The following is a 26906-nucleotide window of genomic DNA, read 5'->3' as shown; positions in this document are numbered from 1 at the left end:
CTCTGGTGCACGTGTCATTCCCTCTGTCTGGAATGCCCTTTCCTCCAACGCTGCTGAGAAACGCTTACTGATCTTTTAAAACCCAGCTCGATCGTGACTGCTCCGGGAACGGGGAGGACCCTGTTTGACCTCCACTGGGCCCCCAAGGGATCATCTCTCCCCTGGCTCTTATACATAGATGGCTTCTTGGCCATCGCCATACGGAATTGTGCTTGTCGGTTTCTGTCTGTCTTTACCATACATTCTCAGTACCAGAACTGGTTTATTATCTCTATTCGCTGACAGCACAGTGCCTGGAACACACTAAAAATAGAATTGAATTATGAAGCAGCAACCTGGAAAGGTCATATTATTCCCATTTAACACTTGGGGAAAAAATGGTACAGAGAATTTAAGTGATTTTTTTAAATGACAATGCTGTAGAAGTGTGTGTAGGGGAGAGAAAGAAAGAGGGAAGAGAATCCAGGATTCTAATATCAGATTGGAAAAACTATCCTCTAGAAAAAGAATTTAGTGAGATAATGTACAGAAATGCTTACTACAGTGCTGGCAATTAGTTTTAAAAAAATCTAATGGTTCATGAATTATCTGCTATCATTTCTTGACCTAAATTTCTAAACTTCAACATGGCTGTTTCTACCTAACTTTTGATCAATAGTGTTCACCAAATTTATATATTTTTAATTGTATCGGTTGTCCTTCCATATTACAGGATTAGTGAGGGTAGCCACATTTTGTCTTTTAGCCAATGAGGGGTAGTAAACTGTGAGAAGTGGATCCCTTTTTTGTTACTTTTTTCTTGCAACTATTCAAATGCCCCATAATAGACATCTCAGAAAAAAGCAGGATCACAGAAGCAAATACTGCCTGTTGCCTAATATGACCTTCTCCTCTAATACATGTTCAGGTGATTCTTATTGAGTAAGTTGCTACAATGCACAGAGCCGTGGCCTATTTCCCTGCTTGCAACATAGCCCCCGGGGTCCTCTGAGCACTTTCTATGCTCTCAACACTGGGCCAGGCTCCTGGGGCCGTAAAATAACAGGACATGATCCCTGGCCTTGAGAAACTTATAATATAATTGTGGGAATTAAACCAATAGATCTGGATCAAATAGAAAACCATATTCACCCGCCTATGGAGGGCTACCTGGTGCCATCCTGACTACACAGGCACAGCAGTTGAAAGTTCGGAGAACACATGGAGATAAGTAGGGACCAGCATTGGAGGACTTCAGGCTTAAGGTTGAAGGATACTTAATGTTTGGGCAATTGAAACACAGAGGAGACTGAGAATGTCAGACTCAGAAAGCTTTATAGATAGTATCTGGATTCTGGTAATATCCACTAATAAAAATCCAAATGGGATAGAGAACACGCATTACACAGCCAGATTTGCAGTTGGGTAATTGACCCGAGTATGTTAGGCAAAACTATGCTTTTCCCTCAACTTTAATTTTGTGACTGAAGACAAAAATATTCCGGAAGTGCTGAGAATATAGGAACACACCACATTCGTGTTCAAGAAGGCTTATTCGTCAGTGTTCCTGCACTTTGGCTGACTGCAGTCATAACCAACATGGTATTTTTAGTTCCCTTTTTTGCAGGCCACTCCCTCATTTGAGGTTTCTTTTGCACATTATTCACATTTGGAGTCATACGCCAGGCAAATGTGCTCCAGGTTTTCCAGGCTTGGAAAGTAAAGGTCATCTGCAAATATGATAATTAATGACTTTATATTTTAAAGTACTTGTATCACTCAGGAATGAATGTATCAATGGAACAGAAGTAAATTGAATACAATGGCTTTTCAACTGCCCTGTAAAAATATTGCAGCATCCCATAAAACCAATTTGTGACATCAAAAAGGCAGTGAGACCAAACTGGAGAACAGGTACAGGAATATCTCAGGTCAGAGGGGTTTAGGAGTGGCAGTATGTGCTTCCTCTGCAGGTTGGTCCTTCCTCAACCCTCATCCTGCACCATCCAATTCCAGTCAGAGTTTCAGAACTGCAAGAGTCACCTCTGTCACATTCATCATAGGCATAGTCCCACTCTCAATTCTAACATTCCCTCAAATATTTGCCTGCAGGCAAATGGCACTTAGAAAAAGACATGTATCTCTACCCTTGAAAAGATGGCACACTGTAAGTCTTTAGATAAATTTAGTGATCTCCTTGGAAGTGACAGAGCATAATACACCACGTTGACAGGCACTGACCCTAAGGAATTAAATCGACTTACAATATCTAGGAAACAACTACTAAACCAAATAAGAAAATAATGCTAATTGTGTATTTGTTTACTTGGAGTGATAGACACAATAATGCCTGTGAGAACTGAAAATGCCAAACTCAGTAAGATATCTTTGAAAGAAATATTCCTTTATTTTACATACTTTTGTTAAGAAGATACTTAAAATCTTTGTGTTAAATTTTAGGAATATCCAACAATTGGACAACTCATTGATAAACTGGTGCAAAATAACGTGTTACTCATCTTTGCTGTAACCCAAGAACAAGTTCATTTGTATGAGGTAAGCAAACATGATTTGGGAAATTCCTTCAGGGAGATTATTGGACATGAAACTTTAACTCTGAATTTAATACATGGGAGGCCAATAGGTAATCGTTAACGCATACCAGATATACCGGACACTGGCAAAGTGGATTCAGTTACTGTTTGCAATTTAAATTATAAACACAGAGGTGCAGCAGAGAGTGGAGGACTGATATGGTGGGATAAGGAAGAAACAGTTTTGGAAATGAAAAGTTGGAAGAGAGTACCAATAAACACAGGACCACCTATCTAATGGAAAATCAATCTATCTTCCCTCGAGCTCTTTCATCTGATGAGGAGAGTTAACAGCAGAGAAAATTATGAGAATGGGAGGAGACTGGACTTAAATCTTTGACATTTGCAAATTCGATACATAGAAAATACACAAGTAGAGATACAACTCTAACTATTGAGAAGTGAAAAGTTGAAAGAAAAAAACTTGTTAAACCCTGGGCCAAAAAATAATTTCTCCCTTAAAGTAGTTGGATTTGCAGTTCAAGTTTTTGAATGGAAGCACCAATGGCAGAAAGGAAATTGTTTCGTTAGATGAAAAAAATGTTCATAAATCACTGCATACACTGTAAAGCACATATTACAAGTGCAAAAGTTTTCTGTGGCTTCTTTCCAGCCTCAGAAAAAGCAATACGTCAAAATGGCATGCACTGGGGGTACTAGCAAATGATCTATTACTCTTAATGGGCAGTTTCACAGAGGAGGAATCTCTAGCTTGAGTCCTAGAAAATATGTGCCCATTAAATTGTCTGTACCTTCTATGCAGAAGCTTCAAATACTCCTAAATTCAAAGTCTGATCTCCCATTCCTATTGAAAGGACCTCTTAACTCGCTTGGTGAATTTACAGGGCTCAGGAAACACTGAGATTATTTCACAGAAGGCTCTGATTAAATGCCACTCACTGCTCAGGACGGTACAATCCATGAACTTGCATCAAGTTCTGTAGAAAGGATCCAGGAGGAGATCCTATCTTGCATTTTTAATGAGAGGAGGGTATTGTACTCCAGGTGAGATTGCCTTCTGCTGAAAACCAAGGAAGTCCCTTACAATCAAGCTACATACTCGAGGGCTTTGTTCTACTCAGAGACCATGTGGGTTCACCTGATCTAGGCATTTTCTTAAGCCTTTTTAGTATGTGATACTTGTTTCCAGTGGTTTTAAGTAGTAGAGTTGCGGTAAAGATTTTTTAAAAGTACCCCAAATACAATAGTGAGTCTATTCTGCCTTTGATTCGTAAGGCTAGAGTGAGAGGACCCTCGGGGTCACCACATCTCCTCCAAAGCAAGGCTCCTGTTTAGAAAGGGGAGGAGGAGTTGCACAAAGTTTTCTTAAAAATGGGATCTGGGAAACACGATTGATGATCATGAACAGAGACACCCATAACTCACTTTGGTAATAGTCTTTAAGACACAACTCCTTTAAATGCTTCCTCAAAATTGCTATTAAAAAGACAGAGCAAGGTGAAAAATAGCTCTGTGGCAAAACAGAATCTGTCGGATTTAAACAGGTTGCATCCACGGTTCCCTGTTGCAAAGGAAATGATCATTTCCAAGAAAAACACCAGATTAGAGCCTGCCTCTAACGTAATAGCAGGACATTTATTTTGCCTGCCTACTAATCTCATTAGGAGGTGAATTTATGTTCCGTTGTGACCTGTGGTTTTTACCATCTAGGCTCCACTAAATTCAAAGGGACATTTGCAGGGAGCCATGCAGTGGACCAGGCCAGCAGCCCGCTCTGTGACTCTGATCCTTTCATTATTTTATTTTCATTCTGATGGACTCATCATTTCCTCTGCATTAGTGGGAGTAGATGGCAGCCTGGTCTAAAGATAATGACAGCAGCATTGCACTTCCCTGAAGGTTTTGCACAGCATGAAAATGCTGATTTCTTGTTTTATTGATAATGGAAACTGAAAATAGACCAGTAATGGCTTGGGTTGCCTTTCTATTTAAATCTCTTAGAAGGAGCCCTATGTGTGCAGGAGCCCTATGTGACCTGATGTTTGGGTAGCTATGATAGAGGCAGCATAACGACCAAAGAATCACTGAAAAATAAAACCAGTGATAGGATAAATAAAGCAACTAAGTGGTTGGATCTAATGGAAATTCCAGGAGGCAAACTGTTTGCCCCAGTTCTGTGTTAAGCACAGTTATGTGCACACACCTGGGGCAGGAGCTAGGTCAGGTTCAATGGTGCCCATCTTGCAGCAAATAAAGAGTTATGTTGCCCGTTCAAGAAAAAGTGACTATTTTTAAAAGTAGTTTTGGTAAGATGTCTTGGACTGCCCAGGTGTGTATGTTACCGTACTTTGTGGTAACAGAGATGAACAAACAATGGAAAGGCTACAGTGAGCAGTTTTGCCTCCTGTTCAGTATGTCTGCAGTGTGTGCCCCAGACTCCAGCAAACAGATGATTTTGAACAAACTTATTATTATGGATAGTTTCCTGTTTGTCCAATTACAGGGTTCAAAAGATAATGATAGATAATAGACTGAGCAGTAGGTAGTATATTACATTCAACTGCTAAATACCATTTTGAATCAGGATTCAATTACCCAAGCTTTAAAAAAATTTTTTTATCTCCTCTGTTGTTTTCAAATATTTATTGTTAATTTACATCAATTTAGTGTCAGGCTACTAAGCCCCAACTGTCTAATTTGACTAGTCTTTCCTTCCTAATGAGAGACTGAGAGAAAAGCAATTAAATTAGCATTTTTTACTACATTGTCAAATCCTGTTCTTAATCACCTGGGATTATTTGCAAGACTTAAAAATATCCCATTATCTTTCAAAATTTCTACCTCTGGCTGGATAAGATGAGTTTTATGATGTTAATTATTATTATATATATATATATATATATATATATATAAAATAATTGTATGACCTGGTGTTTATGATGTAATGTTGAAACACCACTTAGAAAGTAAACAACATGTATTGGTAAAAGACACTTCACTAACATCTGTGGCCACTAATTGATGTCCCTGTGGTTATTAGGACAGAATGATGTGTCTAAAGCATGGGGACAGGGACCCAAGCAGGTTGTTCTACCAACCAAAAGGCCCTCCCCTCTGGAGGTAAAAAACCTTCTATTATTAACTCTGTAAAGAGCATGGTGTGTCTCGCTCATCTTTCTGTTTAGGCCAATTCTCAATACAAAGTAGATTCTCAGTAAAGATTTGTTGAATGAATTAAAAAAAACTGCAATGCAAGCACTTCATTATTCTCTCAAATGGGTTCAAAGTTTCTAAATTGGGATTCAGAGTTTTGTGTGACAAACGCCTGTCAAGGTCAAGGGAGCCCATGTCCAAGAGCAGGTGGGGGAGTCTGACCTACCATTATGGTCACCTGCAGCCTTGGCTGTTTCTTCTCCACTTGGATCCAGTTGGCACGAGAGAGGAAAGGAACACTCTGCCATCAGCCTTGGGATCACCCAGCTGGATAAGCTCCAGAGCCTTCTTCCTAGTCTGTAAAAGGAAAACCCGAGTGATTAACCACTTGACGGTCATTAATCTAAAAACAAACACAAAGGCTGCTGCAATATGCTATGAGCCTGATGTTTCAGAAGTGTGGCTTCTGAAATTGTCTACCATATACAAGTTTCAATTTTTCAGGAATCAAAAACCCAGTTTTTATTTCACCCTTTCTTTCCTCTTTTTCCTCATCTTTTGATCTTTTCACCATAGCAAGGGAACCGAAAGGAGGCAGAGAAATTAGGGAGGGAGATAAAACAAATATTGGACCCTTTTGCTATTTGAAGCCTATTCTCTTACTGTTTTGCTTTATAATGTTTACTGTTGGAAAAGGCCAAAACAATTTTTTCCAGTGAAGATCCCTTTATCTCTGGGATCGGTTTTTACTGAATAAAAGGACTGGAGTGGATGACCTCCAGCTTTGGTAGTCAAGGATTCTGGACCTGGAGAGAGCACAAATCACCAGAAATTCCAATGATTTACACACGGATAAAGTATAGCTAGCTGTAATATAGCTAATTTTAGGGCACGGTCTAAAAAATTGTTCTTTATCTATGAACCCCATCCTGTAATTATGGGGATTCCAAATTTATGCTTTTAATGAAAATAAAATCATGTAGGAATTAAAAAGAGAACTTCTGGATTAGTAGAAACATCCATGGAGTTAATAGATTGCTCTCAATTCAAGTGCAACGGAAAAGGATTTTGATTTCTCTTTTTTTTTTGTGTGTGTGTGTGTGTGTGTGGTACGCGGGCCTCTCACTGTTGTGGCCTCTCCCGTTGCGGAGCGCACGCTCCGGACGCGCAAGCTCAGCCGTCATGGCTCACGGGCCCAGCCGCTCCGCAGCATGTGGGATTCTCCCGGACCGGGGCACGAACCCGTGTCCCCTGCACCAGGGGGCAGACTCGCAACCACTGCGCCACCAGGGAAGCCCTGATTTCTCTTTATTCGCTGGTATCTGGGAATAAAGACCGAGGAGAGCCAGCTGCCTGCACTTTCCTCATTAATAAAAACACCTCTCAGAGAGGGAGATTTTGGAAAAAAAACTCGTGTCCTCAGATTATCAGGGCAAAATGGTTGGAAGTATTTTCCAGACTAATTAATAAACCATAAACATGAAAAATCATCAGTAGTTACCCCCTAGGTTACACAGAGTACTTTTCTTCTAAAGAACACAAGAACTCATAATCCAGAAAATAAACACACAGAAAAAAAGATACAGATTTATAGTCAGGGTCTTAATGAGATGCCTTCTTAGGCCAACCTATGTAGAAATATAAAATGAGATTTCATCAGTACTAGGCCTAAATATTTCAAGATTTACATAATACCCAGAATGTCTAACATCATTAGAACCAGGGTGCTATTAACCATAGTCTTCATTCATTCATTCATTTATCAAAAATCCATGAGCCAGGCCAGGGTTGGTGACTAGAGAGAAGACACAGTGTCTGCCTCAAGAGCATTAGCAAACTTGTAGGCCAATGATTTACCTAAAGAACACATTTTAGAGGTTATGTTCTAGAGACCCCAAGGCAAAGTTTTACTGAGGGGCCAGAGTTTTCACATCTGTCAATGTTTTTAACTCTTTTCTATTCACCATTCTTATTAGAAGGGGCAGCAAATTAATAGGCAATCTTAAAACTACCTTCGATGCTGAGGGTGCTGGCTCTTCACTTTATAGAGGTGGAAACTGAGGGCCAGAGAGAATCAGCAAGTATGACCATGAGAATAATAGGGAAGGTTTGCTGAGTGCTTATTAGGTGGCAGCTGGGGTTAACTCACTTTATCTTTTAATCTCCTTTTTAGCACCCCCAAAAATCCAAAAGCAAGTTTCATGTGAGAGCCAGGATTTGAGCCCAGACAGTTTGAGTCAACAGCCCCAAACACTGAATTGAGTCACCACTGAACTTGAGTTTCTGCAGTGAAAGAGCAGGCCCATTCCTAACCACTAGGCCAGCAGAGAAGCAGCCTTTTCACAAAGTAACCCACTTTTGAAAGTCACTGAACAGTAAGAGCACAGAGCCCACGGGAGCCGCAGAGCATTCCCTGCAAACGGCAGAGTCCTTCAAGGCCAGTAAACACTGGATTTTACTTACTGTTGCTGTTAACTTAGACAAATAGAGCAATCTGAATATGTGTGGACTTGAGAAGAGTCACAGCTGGATTCTTCCTTGTGTGTATTTAAGCCCTGAGCGGTAAGAACGGGTCCCACAGTTAGGGAGCTTATGCCATTGGCCAACCCACCAAAAACAGCTAGTCTCTAAGGGGACCGCTATCGAGGTTTCGGCCAAAGGGGGAATAGGGGACACGTGGTCTGACACAGGCTGTAGACCCCTTATGATGACACCATTCAAGCACATGGAAAAATAAACACAATGAACACCCACGTACCTCCTGCCCAGCTTTCTCCAATCTTAACATTTTGCTACTATATTTGCTTCCGATATTTTACAGAAATAGAACATTTCAGATCCAGTTGCCTGCTGTGTTACTGCCCACATCCCTCTTTCCTTCCATAGAAGTAACCAGTATCCTGAACTTAGTGTTTATCATCTCCATGTTTATTATGTGAAGCATTAAAACATATGTCTACCCATAACTAATTACATAGTTTGGGCTCACAAGTTTAATTTCATGCTGTATGTATTATTTCTATAGTTTACTTTTTTTTGGGGGGGGGGCGGTATGCGGGCCTCTCACTGTTGTGGCCTCTCCCGTTGTGGAGCACAGGCTCCGGACGCGCAGGCCCAGCTATAGTTTACTTTTTGACTCAATGTTATGTTTGGGTTTTTTTTAAATTATGGTAAAATATACACAACATAAAATTTACCATTTTATAGGTTAAGTATATAGTTCTGTGGCATCAAGTATATTCACACTGTGGTGCTCAAAGTTACGTTTTTGAGGCTTATCCGTGGAAACACTTAGAGCTCTTGTTTACTCTGTTCCACTGCTATACGTATTTCATTACGTGTATTTACTGTAGCATGTTCATTTGTACCTGAGGGCTTCAGATCATTTCCAACCCTGCAGCATTACAATGGTTGCAGCCATGCACATCCTTGCAGGCATGTTCTCTGTTGAGGATCCATGTCTGGAAGTGAAGCCCCTGGGTCACAGGGGAGTGACATCCTCAATCCCCCGGGTATATCCAAGTTGCTTTCCAAAGTGGTTGTATCACTTACTCAGTTACTCTCCTATCAAAAACATGGGAGTGTGGAAATATAAAACCCCCAAAAACAAAACAGAAAAAAGAAAAACCACACATTAAATTACTCTTTTTCTGATGATAAAATTAATACATTATTTTTTTAAAAAAAAGAGGGGGATACAGAAAAGCACAATGAAGAAAATAAAGATCACTCATAAACTCACTACTCAGACACAGCTAACCATTCTTGACATTTTAGAATGCCTTCTCTTTTGTTTTTACATGCATTTACATGTTTTAACATAACTGGTATCAGATTGTACACATTAAGTATGTTCAAACTTTTGGAATGTGTTTATATATTTACAGTCTTAAAAGGGCATAAAAATTAAGTTGCACTTAGTTATATGTTGAACAACCACTTTTACTAATAAGAATAGCATTAGATGAAATCGGGGTCACTCTACAGAATTCTGAATCTGTGGTTGCCAGACTTAGAGGGTGTGTGTTTTAAAATGAAAGCAAAACTTGCTGCCCACCGCTAGCAGCCCCAGAACATCCACAATTACTACGCTTTTACTTACCAGGTCAATTTTTTTACATATTCCAATGATACTTGGTTACTTTTTTATACATTCATGCAACATCTTTAATAGGACCAACAAATTATTTCTAGTACCCATTTTCTTATCCCCTGAAAGTGCCCTACTGGTGAGGACTCTGACATCTGTGAACAAACTCAGTTCCTTCAAAGGCTCTTCTCCATGCTGCAAAGTGCTCAAAGCTGTGTACCTACACTTCCCTTCCTAGGAGGGTCCACAGTGTGAGGGGACTCAGTTGCCCATCTATCCCCTGAAGCCTTTCCTATGGCTGCAGGTGGCCACTCTGTATCTGTGAGGCTGGACCAAATTACAGCTATGATTAAAGGAAGCTCACCCCTTCTTGGACTAGCATGCAGAGTTTAACTGTACCCATGCATTCTCCACATGGCACAGCCTTTCACACAATTACAGAGGACATCAAGGCACAAGGGACAAGTTAAACTGACAGCTCCCAAACATAAGAGAAATTTGAGAGTATTGTATGTTTTAACTTTATGGCTCATTATCTGAAAGAGCTCAAACTATGCTACAACGGGGCCACTGTTAGTTACAACATAGTTCAGTATCTTGTTGCCCTTACAGTCTTGAATCTTCAAAAAGTAAACAGAAATTTTTTGAAATAGAAAATTTCGTTGAGCTTGAACAATTTGGGCACATTTTATTCACTAATTCAGGGGTTGGCATACATCTTCTATAGGGTTGCCAGATTTAGCACATAAAAATACAGGATGTCCAATTAAATTTGAATTTCTAAACGACAAATAATTTTTTATGTTTTAGTATGTTCATGAAATATTTGGGCCACATACTAAAAGCTTTGAAAGAATTACTAAGAAAATGGAAAAGAGTATACAGCAATGGGGAATAATGGAAGAGGAGAGTGTGAGACCTTACTTCCATAGTATCTTCAGGGAAGACCCTTTTTAAGAAGTGATGAATAAAGCAGCAACCTGAAGGTTAAGAGTGGTCAAGAGGAGAAGGAGTGTGCAAAGGCCCTGAGGTAGCAAAATACTCAGTGCTCAGTGTGTTTGACAAACTGAAAAGAGGTTTGTCAGCCTGATGTGAGCCGGGATAGAAGGGGTTGGAGTGGGAAAGGTAGGCTAAAACAAGACCCCCCCAGTCTTGAAGGCCAAGGGAGGCAAGCATAGTGCTATTCCATGGGTAGAAGGCATTTGAAAACACCACTTTTGCTGTTGAGTAGAAAATAGATGTCACAGGTGTATGACAAACTGAGGACCCCGTATGGATTACAGGTGTATAGTTTTAAAAACATAACACCTTTATTTTCCAAATTGCCAGAGCTATTCCTGCAAGCATCCTCCTGACAACAAGAATGGTGTGGACAGGTCATTCTGTACCAGACATTCTTAAACTCTGGCGCTCATTAGAATCACCTAAGAAGCTTTCTAAAAAACTCAAGGCCCAGGTCACACCCTGATCCAATTAAATCAGTATCTTCGGGGGCTGAGACCCAGGCATCAGTATTTTTAAAAATCTCCCTTGGTGTCTCCAATCACCCAGGGAGTCTGTTAAAATATGGACTCTGATTTAGGAGGTCTGGGCTGAGGCCTGAGATTTTGCATTTTTTTCTTTTCTATTTTTTTTATTGAGGTATAATTGACATATAACATTATGTCTGTTTTGGCTGTACAACATAACAATTCAATATTTGTATACACAGCCCAAAGTGATCACCACAATAAGTCTAGTTACTGCCTGTCATCACACTGTTAAAAAATTTTTTTCTTGTGATGGGAACTTTTAAGATTTACTACCTTAGCAACTTTCAAATATGCAATACAGTATTATTAACTATAGTTACCATGCTGTACATTACATCCCATGACTTATTTTATAACTGAAAGTTTATACCTTTGGATTCCTTCACTCATTTCACTCACACTTCCTCCCCACACCCTCACCTCCCCACCCCTGGCAACCACCAATCTGTTCCCTGAATCTATGAACTTGGCTTTTCTGTTTGTTTATTTTGTTCTGATTTGATTAGTTTGTTTGTTTTTAGATTCCATGTGTAAGTGAAATCATAAGGTATTTGTCTTTCTCTGTCTGACTTATTTAACTTAGCATAATGCCCTCAAGGTCCATTCTTGTAGCAAATGGCAAGATTCCTTTCGTTTTCATCACTGAGTAATATTCCATCGTGTATGTATACAGTATCTTCTTTATCCATTCAGCCATTGATGGGCCCTTAGGTTGCTTCCATATCTTGGCTATTTTAATAATGCTGCAATGAACATAGAGTGCATGTATCTTGTCAAATTAGTGTTTTCATTTTCTTTGGATAAATACCCAGAAGTAGAATTGCTGGATCATATGATAGAAATAAACCCACTCATGTGTGGTCAATCAAACTATAATGAAGGAGGCAAGAATATACAATGGGAAAAGGAACATCTCTTCAATAAACGGTGCTGGGAAAACTGGATATGCACCTGTGAAAGAATGAAACTAGACCACTATCTTCCACAATACACAAAAATTAACTCAAAATGGATTAAAGACTTAAATGTAAAACCTAAGACTGTAAAACTCCTAGAAGAAAACATAGGTGGTAAGTTCCTCTTGACATCAGTCTTGGCAGTAATTGTTTGAATCTGACTCCAAAGGCAAAGGTAACAAAAGTTAAAATGAATAAGTGGGACTACATCAAACTAAAAAACCTCTGCACAGCAAGGGAAACCATCAACAAAATGAAAAGGCAACCAAAGAATAGGAGAAAATATTTGCAACCCGATAAAGGGTTAATAACCAAAATATACAAAAAACTCATACAATTCAATAGTTTTAAAAACATCTGATTTGGGCTTCCCTGGTGGCGCAGTGGTTGAGAGTCTGCTTGCTGATACAGGGGATACAGGTTCGAGCCCCAGTCCGGGAAGATCCCACATGCCGCGGGGCGGCTGGGCCCGTGAGCCATGGCCGCTGAGACTGCGCGTCCGGAGCCTGTGCTCCGCAACGGGAGAGGCCACAACAGTGAGAGGCCGTACAAAAACAAAAGAAAACAAAAAAAATCTGATTTTAAAATGGACAGGGAACCTGAAGAGACAGTTTTCCAAAGAAGGCATACAAATGGCCAACAGGCACATGAAAAGATGCTCAACATCACTCATTATCAGGAAAATGCAAATCTAAACGACAGTAAGATATTACCTCACACCTGTTAGAAATAGCTATCGTCAGAAAGACAAGAAATGACAAGTGTGGCAAGGTGGTGGAGAAAAGGGAACTCTCGTGCATTGTTGGTGAGAATGTAAATTGGTGCAGCCACTATGGAAAAGAGTATGGAGTTACCTCAAAAAGTTAAAAATGAGATTTTTCATCTCTCGCGAGCTTCCAGATGACACTGATGCTACTAGTCCACCCCCACTCTTGGAGTAGCAGGGCCATCACCTCTTTAGCAGTCCTCACCTAGATACCTGCTTTCTATTTTCTGGTCCTCTTCACTGTGCTCCTACCAGTCATCCTTCAAAGGTTTATTACCTGACTTTTGGTCTGCAGAGCACATAGGTTGCTAGCTACTGAGCCCAAGGTTTCTTCCCATTTTGAAAGCAGCTTTCCAAAGCCTTGGGACTTGCATTCACCAGCAAAGGGCTGCAATCCCTCTCAAAAGGCAGGGTAATCTTATTAAGAGAAGATCTGAAGTATCTTCAGGAACAAATACACAGTGTAGGCCCTTTGTTCTCTCAGCCTCCATTCTCCAGTGCCTCTCTGTGCGTTTGTTTGTCTCAGAACAGTCACGCACGGTGGGCCATTTGTCTTCCCTTATCGCGCTGTGACTGCTGCCGAGCACTCGTTCAGCTGTGCGCTGCAGCTTCTCGGCTGACAAGATAATTACATTCCAGGGCAGACTGGGAGAAAGACAGGGAGTGCTCAAAAGTTCCGAAGCCGACGACCTAGTCATCGCTGGTACAGACTTCAAGATCAAGCACCTGATCTAATTAGCACACCCCCATCGCTGCCCGTCTGACTGTGGAATGCTGACAATTAAAAGCCTGAAGGCAAAGCCGATATCAGGCAACCCAGAGACAGACATTCACGCTACCTAGTGCCAGAAACAATTACATATTCTTTTTGGAATCTTGGGAGTCCTAGTAACACAGTCGAGCCTGGGGGTAAACTTTTGCATAATACCGGGAGCCCTGCGTTTACCGATAATGAACAGGAGAATAAAACCTCACAAGAATGAAAGACCTCAGGGGAAGAAAGCCTTCTGATTACGTTCAGAAGGACTTATTTCAGCCAACCCAGCCGGCCCCCAGCTCTGCAAGAAGCACACTTCCTGACAAAAGTGGGCTTTCACCTCCAAAGAGCTGTTTTACTTTGACCAGATAAAAAGTGCAGTACAGTACCCCAGGAAAAAAAAATGTTTTTGCCTCTATGGTTTCACGACTTCTTACATTTCTTTCAAGATGTAGCCTTTCAATGTGAAAGTGATTACGGACACAACGCTTTTTCTTCCTTTCTTTTTGCTTTGAGTAGGAAAGTGTTCTGTAATCTCTAAACCCCTATATATATATATAAATACCAGGCATTATTACCTTAACTTCCCAATGAGACTCCCTCGCCATGGCTGTTGGCATTTGCACAGTGAACAGGTAGAGCCAAGTGAGCGCTTGCTTTAAAGTCAAGACCTCTTTCTACCACTTATTAGCCCTGTGACCGGGCAAGGTACTCACTTTTCCAGGTAAAACGAAGGCTTAAAATCTTTAAAGGTTAGGGGCTTCCCTGGTGGCGCAGTGGTTAAGAATCCGCCTGCCAATGCAGGGGACACTCGTTCAAGCCCTGGTCCAGGAAGATCCCACATGCCGCGGAGCAACTAAGCCCGCGAGCCACAACTACTGAGCCCGCGCTCCACAGCTACTGAAGCCCGTGCACCTAGAGCCTGCGCTCCGTAACAAGAGAAGCCACCACAATGAGAAGTCTGCACACAGCAAAGAAGAGTAGCCCCCGCTCACCGCAACTAGAGAAAAGCCCATGTGCAGCAACGAAGACCCAATGCAGCCAAAACTAAGTCGAATAAATAAATCAAAAAATATGTATCTTTAAAGGTTAAAGAAATCAAAAGAGCCCTAGCAGAATCTTATGGGTTGAATTGTGCCTGTGCCCCACCCCACCCTGCCCCAAAGATATGTTAAAGTCCTAACACCTAGAACCTCAGAACATGACCTTGTTTGGCAATAGGGCTTTGTGGATGTAATTAGTTAAGATGAGGTTATACTTGAGCGGGGTAGACCCTTAATCCATTATGACTGGTGTTCTTAGAAGAGACACAGAGACAGAGACACAGAAGGGGTCACCATGTGACTATGGAGGCAGAGACTGGAGGACAATCTACAAGCCAAGGACAGCCATGGATTACCAGAAACCACCAGAAGCGAGAAAGTGGCAAGGAGAGACCCTCCCTTACTGGTTTCAGAGGGAGCTTGAGGCACCTTGCGCTCAGACTTCTGGCCTCTAGAACTGTGAAACAATTAATTTCTTTTGTTGTATGCCACCCAGTTTGTGGTACTTAGTTACAGCAGCCCCAGGAAGCGAATACATTCAGTTAACTTAGGTTTACTCATTAACCTCTCTCTGGCTCACCAATGATATCACCAGACCAGGAGAGCAATTTCCAGGCACCTACTGTCAGTGGCCTGGTTAAGAGATCTAACTCCAGGACAGAGCATGGCAGGTGGGTCGAGCTCTACTACTTCCAAGCTGGTTGACTTCAGGCAAGTTACCTAAACTCTCTTGGCCTCAGTATCTTGGTATAATAATGGATATTATTATGGATAATAATGGTACCTAAGTACAGTAAATAGAACTTCTGTGGAGAATGAAAGAGATGACACTGTCAGGTAGGAATGTCAGTGCCAGTTATTCTCTCCCAGATCATGGTAGTTCAGCAGATCAGGCGAGCTCTAGTGCTTTTAGCCCTATCAGCAGGATGTGCTCATCATACCAGACCAGTGAGTGGATGTAGAATGGAGGAGACAAAGAGCAAAGTGATCCCCTCCTCAGCATTCCTGCCACTTCCCTGGTGCTGCCCCAGAGTCTCCACACGACAGATGCTCCAGGAGCCTTGGGTTTCTGAGGATGCGGGTGTTGAAAAGCAGGAGGTGCTTGTAGATGTCAGGAAGCTTATGAGGACCTCTCTACCCTGTTACGAGGTTCCCTGAATTGGTAACTGCAGCTCAGGAGGACTCGGTCCTGGGACCAGCTCCTGTGGAAGGAGTGAGATTAAGAAAGAGGCAGGCTGTGCTGGGAATGCCGAGAAGTTTGCCCAGTATACACTTCCCCTGGGTCCACCCCCAGGTAGAAGGCATCCAGGTAGGAAATGATTACTCCTTATGGCCAAACACCTGAAGGATCTGAGACTGTTTCAGAATTACTGGCACTTTTTCCGATTTAGGTGACATCTTGATTACTGAGAAGCATCCTCTTGATGGCAACAAGAATGAATGCCTCTCTGCACATTTGCTCATCTCAGAACAGCCATACACTGTGGGTTCATTTCTGTTGTGCGGATACACCTAAGAGTGGAACTGCTAGGTCAAGTTCAGCTGCAGTAGCTACTACTAGTTTTCCAAAGTGGTTGTATCAATTTAGACTCCAGCGGGAAGAGTGTAAGGGCATCATCAGTTTTTTTCCATTGTAGCCATTGTAGTGGGTGCACCCTGGCATCTCATTGTGATTTCAAGGTATATTTCTCTAATGATTAATGATGTTGAACACTTTTCACATAATCTTTCACCTCTGACATATCCATTTTTTATAAAGAGATGTCTTTTCCTTGCTGGTGTGTAGGAGTTGTTAGAACATTCTGGTGCTGATCCAGATGCATGTGTTACAGATATTTCTCCCGTTCAATGGCTTCTTCTCAGTCTCTTAAAGGCATCTTTTCAGAGCAGAAATTCTTAATTTTATTTATCAGTCTTTTCCTTTATAGGTTGTGCTTTGGTGTCCTACTTAAGACATTTTTGTCATCCCTAAGGCAACAAAGATATCTCCCCCGACTTCTACAGTGATAAAAGTTAAAATAATGGGTAGGCTTTTACAGGAAAAGTAAAGACTAGGAAGCAGTACAAGGGAGGATTCTAGGGGCTGATTGTGTTTTATTTCTTGATCTTGGTGGTGGTTATACTTGCTTGTTTACTTTTAAAATATTCATTGAACGGTATACTTATTCCTTGTACATTGTGAATGTGTGTTATACTGCTACTAAAGTTGAGAGAGAGAGAGAGAGAGAGAGAGAGAGAGAGAGGGAGAATGCAGAAACAGGAGCCACTAACTAAGGTGGGTCATCACAAGATGATGACCAAAAAAATACTGTGAAAGATTAGAGAAAATATTTGTGAGAAGCTTACATAAGATCATAGGTTCTTAATCTATACAAGCCAACCTTTTAATAAATATATTTTGCAAAAAAACATTTAGTAAGTATAGTTAAAGAACAAGAACAGTGGCATTGGTTAATCATATAATGTTGAAAATAAACGGCGCTGAGCATAAAATCCCTCCACATCAGTGAGGCCCCACAGAAAGAGTTAAGCAAGCACAAAGCCGAAAGAGACTCAGCAGGTTGCTCTAAATATTTGGTTTTACAAATTCTTTATTAAAATGCTACTAGCAGATATAGGGCCAGTTGACTTCTGACTTCCCCCCCTCTGACGAGGCACATGAGTCGTGTGGTCTGAGGTGGTGAGGAAACCATGATGCTACAGCAGAAATGTCACCAGAGGAGGACATGAGAGCACGTTCGAGTCACCATCCAAGGCAAAAACCCAATCACAATGCCCAGCAAGGATACAGCTAATAATAAACTGTATCCCAGAACAGAGCCAGACTCTGAACCTGAGGATGAGAGTGAACCCAGCAGGAAGTGCAGTCAAAGCAGAAACGAAGGCCCGTCGGGAGCTGTCTCTTCCATGCGGAGAACAGCAATATAGCACCAAGAGCAGCCGAGAGGCTGCCAAGGTCCTCAACCTGAGTCTCTTTAAAGAGAAAACCAACCAACAGCCGGTCCACGGCTACCTGGGGCTGCAGGTGTGTGGGGCTGCAGCTCCTCTGCCCTCAGCCGAGCAGGAGTGCACCCCTGATTTCTGGCAGCCAGACACCCAGAGGCCCTGAACTTAGAGATGCTCTCTCAGAGGAACCTGAAGTGTGCAGGTGTGAATCCAGGCACTATCTTCTGAAGCCTTCGATGCCTGCCGGCTAAATCACGGCCTCTCCACTTCTGACCCTCTACCCTTGACAAACAGGAGATTTCTAGGGAGCAAATGCAGACTGTTGGACAAATACAAAATCTTTTTTGAGGTTGGGGCAACGTGAACGAAAAAATAGGGCTTGATGAAGGAAGTTAAGGAAACGAAGGTGAGCAGAAAAAGCCAACCTTGCAAACAGGAGTGAGAAAAGCAACCTCAGGAACTCCTGGGTGGCATGGTGGGGAGGAAAGTGAGAAAATCCATAATTAAGATAATCCATGGACAGATAACAGGGAGCATAGGCCCAAGAAATTCAAGTCCAAGCATAGGAGTTTGCATTTCTAATCAGCTCATGCCACATCGTGTTTTCAGGGTTCATCATTTCTAATATCCAAGAGTTCTCTTTTCCAGTCACACTACTATAATTTATCACATCCAGGCATGCAAAATCATCCTTTTTCTAACATTAAACATGTTTAATCAGGACAATTTATAATAACACTTTAGGGCTTTAGTGACAGAAATGAATTTGACACACGATATTTACAGTAATCATAATACTACAAGATTTAAAGTGTATTTTTTACAGTGTTAGATCAAGAAGCCAAATTGTCCATGTTCTTAGTTAGTTATTTGCAATGCTTTTGGGGGGAATCAGCATCCAGAAATTAATTAATAGTCTTCCTCTCCACAATGATCAGTGTCATCCCTGGGTACTGCTCCTAGATGCCAACTACTTTATACCCTCACTCCGGTGACAATCAACAAATGTGATTAATCTTAAACCATTTGTCCTAGTAGCCAAAAGCCAAATGTCACACCACATGCAGGATCATAATTATGCTTTAGGAAGTAGATGGATTTGGCTTTGTTAACCAAGAATTAACCCAGGGCTTCCCTGGTGGCGCAGTGGTTGAGAGTCTGCCTGCCGATGCAGGGGACGCGGGTTCGTGCCCCGGTCTGGGGGGATCCCACGTGCCGCGGAGCGTCTGGGCCCGTGAGCCATGGCCACTGAGCCTGCGCGTCCGGAGCCAGTGCTCCGCATCGGGAGAGGCCACAACAGTGAAAGGCCCGCGTACCACAAAAAAAAAAAAAAAAAAGAATTAACCCAGAATCTGGAGGCCCCTTGAACTATTGTGTCTGGAAAATACCCATTATGTCTTGGCCTTGGGGATACCAGGACATTTTTCAAGGATAGCAGTTTCATACAAAGCTAAGGGCCTCGAAATACTTTTTCAAAAGTCTCTACACCTTTCTTTGTCAAACTCTAAAGTTTCCCTCCACCTTCTCTTCTGGAACCAGTCAAATTTACACACATTCCAGTTCCACTTGAGTGAAATTCAAGTTCCCATTTAGGTATTTGCTGTTAACCACAGGTCTCACGCTTCATGGCCCTTTTGACATGTGTTTATTTGAAAAGGTGAATTGATGAACTGATGCCTTCCTCGTATTTGACAAGTTCTATCTGACTGGGGGACCCACATCAATAGGCAGTGATGGAGGGGCCCAAAGTAACGGGAGGGATGTTACCTGGATTATTATCCACAGCCCCTTCAATAATAAAACACAGTGTCAAGGCAGACGGACGACTGACACTTTTTTAACAGTTCAGCTTTCCATCAACTTCAAACTTAAACACAATTATGAATGGTGAAATAAGTAGAACATTGCAAAACCCACAAATTAAAACCAAAGCCCATTTTTCCATAAATGAGGAGTAGGTTTGGACTTGAGCCGGGTGCCCACCTCTTGCAAGTGCCCAGGACTTGCCCAAACATGTTGGTGTTCCCACATCACCCTGGCTTCGTTTGTTCCTCTCTTGGGTTCCCCTCATCCTGATTTATTTACTTAGTATCATGATTATTAATTCTAATTTAGTTTTGTGCATTTTCTAAACTACTTAAATCTTCTTTGGAATAAGATAGGATATCATTATGCTTGAACTTTAGGAGATGCCCTGAATTCTTCACTCAAAGCTTATTTTTCTTTTTTTACCTACAATTGTAATAAATTCAGTCATCGGATTTCACAATACACGGAAACTTTAGAAGAGAACAGCTGACAAAATGAGTGATTGTTTCTTCTTGATGTAGCACAGCATATTAAGCCTACTTAATAGATGTTGGTGAATGCAACAGTAAATGAATAAATGAGTGAATTGGTAGGTGAGTGATACCTCACAGCTTAACAAGGAGAAGACAGAAACTATTTAAAAACAAATAAATGAAACAAAAGCATAGCAGTTGGGGTCCACTTGGTGAGGATGTGATCTATCTGCAAATTCTATGGATAGAAGCCTTTGACAATTATAGAGTTATAGTTAATATTGATATGTATGACTATTTCTTCAAGAAAAAAGTCAAGGTATGCTTGAATGTCTTTATTTATGAAGACAAGAATGTGTCCTGTACATTTTCAAAAAGTTTGTTTGAAAATAAAGTTTTAAAACATAAAACTTAAGGAAGGGATAATTTTCAACTGTCTAGAAAGTTGCCTTCTTTGAAATGCTTCAGTCCTTGGCCATGTTTGGTACTTGAAGGGATGAGCTAATATTGTGAGTTCTCCTCTGGTAGGAACAACATCTCAGGGGAAGCAATGTAGGTGGAGAATGCAGATAGTTTAAAGGTAGGTGCTGGGCTTCCCTGGTGGCACAGTGGTTGAGAGTCTGCCTGCCAATGCAGGGGACGCGGGTTCGTGCCCCAGTCCGGGAAGATCCCACATGCCGCGGAACGGCTGGGCCCGTAAGCCATGGCCGCTGAGCCTGCGCGTCCGGAGCCTGTGATCCGCAACGGAAGAGGCCAGAACAGTGAGAGGCCCGCGTACAGGTACAGCAAAAAAAAAAAGGGAGGTGCTGATTCACAGGGTCATGATGTGTGGGGAGCGATCCCAACCAACCCCAGTACCATGCTGACATCCCTAAAAGCATACTCATAACTGCTAGGAAAGGGGCAGTTAACAGTAAGCATCCAAACAATTCACTCCTTTGCTCCACCAAGCGATTGACAATGATTGACAATTAAGACCTCTGGACTGAATGACCTGCAGGGTGACCTGAGAGCAGTGAGGGACCCACATGACCCAAACCTTAGTTTCCGCAATGCTACAAAAAAGAGAAGACAGTTCCTGGTAGTATGCTCAGAGCTTTTTAGACAAAGGATACTCTACGAATGGAAGATGTTATATAAGTGTTATTTCTATTTGAGATTTGACTCCCATTGTGATGTAAATCACAGCCCTAGACCAAGGCCACCACAGGTGCTAGATTTCCCTAGCAGCAGCTCTGGCCTTTTCATTTTTCCACTTGAAAACAGGAAGCAGCACCAGACAGGGCTACAGTTTCAGGAGAAACACCCGTTTATTATCCAGAGCCTGTTTCTCCTGGCCAGTTAAAGAGAGGTGATCTCAACCAGCAGGTTGAACCCACACTTAATGCTTGTCAATTACAGTGAGCAAAGATTGACTTATTCTTTTTTGTTTACAGAATTATGCAAAACTCATTCCTGGAGCTACCGTAGGGGTCCTTCAGAAGGACTCTGGAAACATTCTCCAGCTGATCATCTCGGCTTATGAAGTATGATATTTTACTGTTGGGTTTTCTTTTTGCATTTCTTTGGTATTTAAAATCTAAGATATGTTTTAGGCTGTTAAATGCACTCTCCTTTGTTGGTAGAGACAGTGCTTATCCAAAGAAAATCTCTCTGCATTAATGGATATAAAAAATTATATCCAAAGTATAAATTTTGTTCACCTTATTTGCAGATATTCTTCCCAGAAGGTGGGGCAGAATGTAGAAAAATCATAAACCTGATCATAAAGGTTGTTTTTATAGTAATAACCAACAACAGCACTGTCACCTGCAAAATTTTAATTTGACTGAAAAGGCTTCATGAGTGGTACAATTAAGCTTCCCTCTTCTCTGCCTGAAAAAAAAATTAAGTTTAAATTGCCAACGAGTAACAGAGCTATGAGAACTAACTCCACAGGCTTAATGAGACTAAATCATAACAAGGAAAAAACACCAAAGCACACCAGGAACCACTTTGTAGATTCTCTGCTTTTGAGAACCAAGGAAATTTTCCACTGGTTTTATGTCATATATGTACATAAATACATTTTTTTTCTTTTGCCTTGTCTTTGTAAATTAGTGCCTGAGGACAGAGTTCTTCCCTTAAAATAAGATACATACCTTCAGGGTTGCCATGTTTTCTCTCTATGTCACCGTTTTATAACTCAATCAACAGTGGATGACCAGTTGCCAACTCTTTTTTATTTTGGTTCCTAAATATCATTATCATCCCCACTTTTTGCCTTTACTTACAAAGAAACACACACACACACACACACACACACACACACACACACACACACACACAAAGATGAAGCTCTAAATTAGGACAGGAATGAAAAAAATAAACTTTTATAAAGCAGTAAAGCTCTAATATTTGCTCTAAACAGAGTTACATAATAGCAAATGAATAAAATTCTAATTTTGATCCTTTAAAATGACAAATAAATGACCCATATGCACTCTATGCCAATACTTGGCATATACTGAACCAGTGTTCCTTGACATTTCAGAATCATCTGGAAAGTTTTTTAAAAATAGGTGTGTCCAGATTCCTCTCACAGATGTCTTGGTAGAATTTTAAGGGAAGGAAGAGTCACGTATTTTGAGAAAAAAAACCCAGTGTTTTTGACATCACCCCACCAATTTTGAAACTCACCTTCATAGGGAAAAGCAAGTTATTTTTTCTCGAATACATTTTCTCAAAGAAGAAAATACACATGGTCCATTAAAGTTATAGGATGAGGGGTTTTTTTTAATTCATACCCTCAGAAACTTCAGTTTTCTTAGCTCACATAAAAATTTAATCACCATGCTAGTTCATGCTTGAAATTCTTCCAGACAGGAAAGCTTGTCAACAAAATACTATAAAAACCTTCCTCCCTCTCATGCAGTAAAGTTTTAATGTGTAGAATCAAGTAAAATCACATGGCAATTCTTCACTGAATTAGAACACACTCAATTTTCTTTAACTCAGGACTCTCAAAAGTGCTGGTCACTAATCTTTTCAAAGGAGTTAAGCAAAGTAGAAAACAGTGAATTGTCAAAAATATTTCCCCTCCTGTCTGACCAGCCCTGTCTGTGCCCCTGCTTGCTCTGTCAGAGTTTATGTCTCACTTTACATCCCCAATCACTCACATAATTTACAGAGTAGTTGAAATCAAGACATCAAACATTTGAAGTGAATCTTGTGTCTTTATATTACTGTCTCAAAAATATGAAGTGTCTGTTATTCTTATATCAAACCATCTTGCTCTGGAGTTATGATTGAAGCTCTGTGAGTCACTGTGAGTATGCAACAGATCTGTTGTGTTATTTTTTAAATGTGTCCTAAAAGGACCTTAAAATACGGGGATCCATAGACTAGATTTCTTTCCAACCTATAAAAAAGAAAGAGAAGTAAAGAGACTATATTGAGAGAAAACATAAAACACTTCTGACCTGTAGTGGGGCAGAGGCAAACAATTTGTATTTAAGATTAGTGATGATAAACTTCAGCTCAGTATTTTACAGTGCTGTATTGACATTTAAAAAGACTTAAATACCAGATGTGTATTCACCTGGCCATCATTCACTACTTTCCTTCCTTCCCTAACCACATAATAAAAGCTGCTGAAATATCCATACTCCCAAAGGTGAAGTCCTCTGTTGGCATTTAAGTTCCAGAAGGGAAGTGACTTGTTTTGTTTTGCCTGGTTCATAGTATATGCTCAATAAATGAATGAGTGAAAAGATGAAATATACAAACAAACATTTATGTCCTTTCTTTGGGAAATTCACATTAAAATATTCCTGGTGAATTTTGCAATATGATATTCCAATTAGATCATTGCTGAGATTTCCTTCATTTTGGTTAGATTATGTCACTCACTAGTCCTAATTGCTGTCAGCTACAAACTTTCAGGTCATATCCCTCATTTCTCGTTTAGTTCACAGTGCCACTGTCTCCAACACCACTCCTGTCTTATTTCTTGATGATTTCAGCCCATATGTATACATATATATGATCCTTCCCGTACCCTGGACTCTCAGTTTCTTGAACTCTGCTTCTGAAATGATCTTGTTCCCTTCCCTCTTAATTACCTCCTCATAGCTTCACACTCTTGTCATACCTTAAACCTTATCATTGCCAATAGTCTCAGTTACATACATTCCATTCTCTGCTCACCATTTCCAATCTTTTCACCTCACTCTTGCTAGTTCCCCTAATATTTCTTCCAACCCATCAGGATCTCCAATTAATTGACCCTGTCCTCTGTGTACAGTTCCTCATCCCCTTGAGGTCCTCTCTCATCTGGCCCCTCAGCTTAAATTCAAACATTGTGGTCACTCCTTAGACACACTCTCAACTCCCCTGCACCTTATCACTCCTTTGAGGTGGTTGGCCAATAGTGGACCTGGTAAAATCCAACTGTCCACTCTGCACCGCTGAATGGGAATGGGAAAAACATACAATCATGCTACCGGATCTCACTTTAAATTCATGATCACGGACTTCAAGCTGGCCCTCAATGCTGCCCAGCAACCATGCTATATTTCTCTAGTAAACATCCAAATGGAGAGATCTAGGAGTCAGTTGATATGTTAGTTGGCAAATCAGCAGAGTAACCTGGACTCTCCCAAACATACTTTGCCATAGTTTTCTCCTTCTCAACTCATGGTGATTCCATCCTTCATGTTGCTAGCACCAAAAAGCTTGAAACGATCCTTGACTCCCTCTCTTTCTTTCACACTGTACATTTAATCCATCAGGAAATCTTGTTGACTCTACGCTCAAATTTATTTAGAGTTTGATCCAATTGCTGCGTCCACTGTCCTCATCCTAGTTGGAGACACCATCCTCATTCACCTGAATTATTGCAAAAGCCTCCTAAATGATATTTCCCGTTTCCACCTTTGGTTTCCTACATTCTGTTTTCAACAAAACAGCCAGAATTTTCATGAAACATGTTAAGTCAACTCCTATTACTCTTTTGTTGGTAACCCTAATTGCTTTCTCATTTTACGTAGAATAAAAGCCGAATTCTTTATAACAGCCTACGAGGATCCTATCAGGTCTTTTCCCCTCCACCCCATCACCTCTGACTTCACCTCCCGTTACTCTCCTCTAATTCTGCTCCAGTGCAGCAAACCTGCCCTCCTCGCTCTTCTGCTACCAGAGCAAGCCAGACATGGTCCTGCCTTAAGGCCTCTGCATTGGCTGCACCCTCTTCCTGAAACACTCTGTTCACGTATATCTGCGTGGTTAATTTCCTCTCACTTTCTTGAAATGTGACCCTCTTAATGAATCCTACCCTGACCACTTTTTAAAAATTGTAGCCTACAACCCCTGCTCACACTCTCTTAATCTTCATTATCCCACCCTAACTTTTTTCCATAGCATTTATCACCTTCCTGGTACTACCTAATTTTCTTATTTATTGTGTGGTTGCCTTTCTGTCTTCCCACACTGGAGTATAAACTCAATCAAGGAGTAAGCTATTTTAGACGTTTTTGTTTCCCAAGCACCTAGAACAGTGTCTGGTACCTAGTGGACACTCAATAAATATTTTCTGAATGAATAAACTGGTAATGTAACTAGTTGAGAGAAAACAGATTTAAAGGGTATATTTTAATGCTAAATTGGCAGAAATTGAAATCGTAAGACACGATGGGAATAATCTTTAGGACTGCGAAATGACACTTTAATCTCTGACAAAGACTACATTCTGAAAAGTCAGCCTGTGCCCATTTACGGAAGGAGTGACTATGTGGGTCAAATAACAAAGCAGGGAAGAGGAGTGACTTAGAATTTACAGTCAGCAACTTAGAATTAGGAGGAAGGCAGGGTCATCGTACCATGAAGTTGGCAAAATTATATTTCAGGAAAGTTTGAAGCAGAATATGCTTTTAAAATTCTATCAATGAAATGGGTATAGGGACTCAAATCCTTTTAGATGAAGTATAACTTAATTCCTAGTATTTTACAATTTGTTTTTATTCTGTTTTTTAAAAATAATTTGGTTTTGAAATTAATTTGAAATTAATTTGGTTTTGAAATCCCCCCAATACAGGCTTTTCTTCTATAAAAGAAAGAGGAATAAAGGTCTGAATGATAACACTAGCTTCCCCCCGCAAAACAGCTCTCCCTTCGCCTTCCTTGACACTCATGGTGAATGCAGCAACGTGCCGGCCTCCTTGACTTAAATCTTCCTGTCCCCTCCTCTAGCCTGTGCTGCACATAACTTCCAGACAACCTCCCTGGAGCTGCCTTTTCAGTAAATCTGGCAGCTGCTTAAAAGCTTCATGGAATATTTCCCGCAGGTGTTAACTCATCTCTCCAAACCTCAGGGTTCTTTGTGGTCTGGTGTCTCCCCGGACAGTAGGGGTGCAGGCTTGGGCTGAGCGCCTCTTTTCTCCATTGAGAAAAGAAAAGAAAGCACTGAGCTTTCTCTCTTTTGGTCCCCTCTCCTGAAATACCATTGTCATCCCCTCCACACATCTAAATCCAACACAGCCATTGAGGACCAGTCTTCTAATACTTCAGCCTTCACTGACCACCCTCTTTCCTGAACTCTCCCAAACCCTTATGTATTACACAATTTTTTTTTCTAAGTTAATGGTACATTGACTGACGTTGTATGTTAACTGCTTCACTTGGCTCCATCTTATTTTTTTCAGCAAGATGATCATCTTGAGGGCAGAAATCCTGTCTTACACCCATTCCCCCAGACCTGGCTCTATACTAAATGTACAATAGGGAGTCTATAAATTCCAGCACTGATTTCAAGGCACAGTTTCTCTCACATTTTAACATCTCTAAAATTGGGATACATTTTATAATTAGT

At 41.0% G+C, this 26906-nt stretch overlaps 1 protein-coding gene across 1 annotated transcript in view; it reads left to right on the top strand.

The window, feature by feature from the left end:
- Positions 1-26906, top strand: part of ITGB6 (integrin subunit beta 6) — a 72988-nt gene that overhangs the window by 15533 nt on the left and 30549 nt on the right. The window contains exons 8-9 of the mRNA XM_067027519.1: positions 2440-2535; positions 21496-21585. Coding sequence (XP_066883620.1) covers positions 2440-2535; positions 21496-21585 — 186 coding nt within the window. The remainder of the gene's footprint in view (positions 1-2439; positions 2536-21495; positions 21586-26906) is intronic.

This window comes from Kogia breviceps, chromosome 2, assembly GCF_026419965.1.
Source record: "Kogia breviceps isolate mKogBre1 chromosome 2, mKogBre1 haplotype 1, whole genome shotgun sequence".
Classification (NCBI taxonomy): Eukaryota; Metazoa; Chordata; class Mammalia; order Artiodactyla; family Physeteridae; genus Kogia; species Kogia breviceps.
Note: the sequence above shows the minus strand (reverse complement) of the source record. Positions and strands in the feature narration are given on the sequence as shown.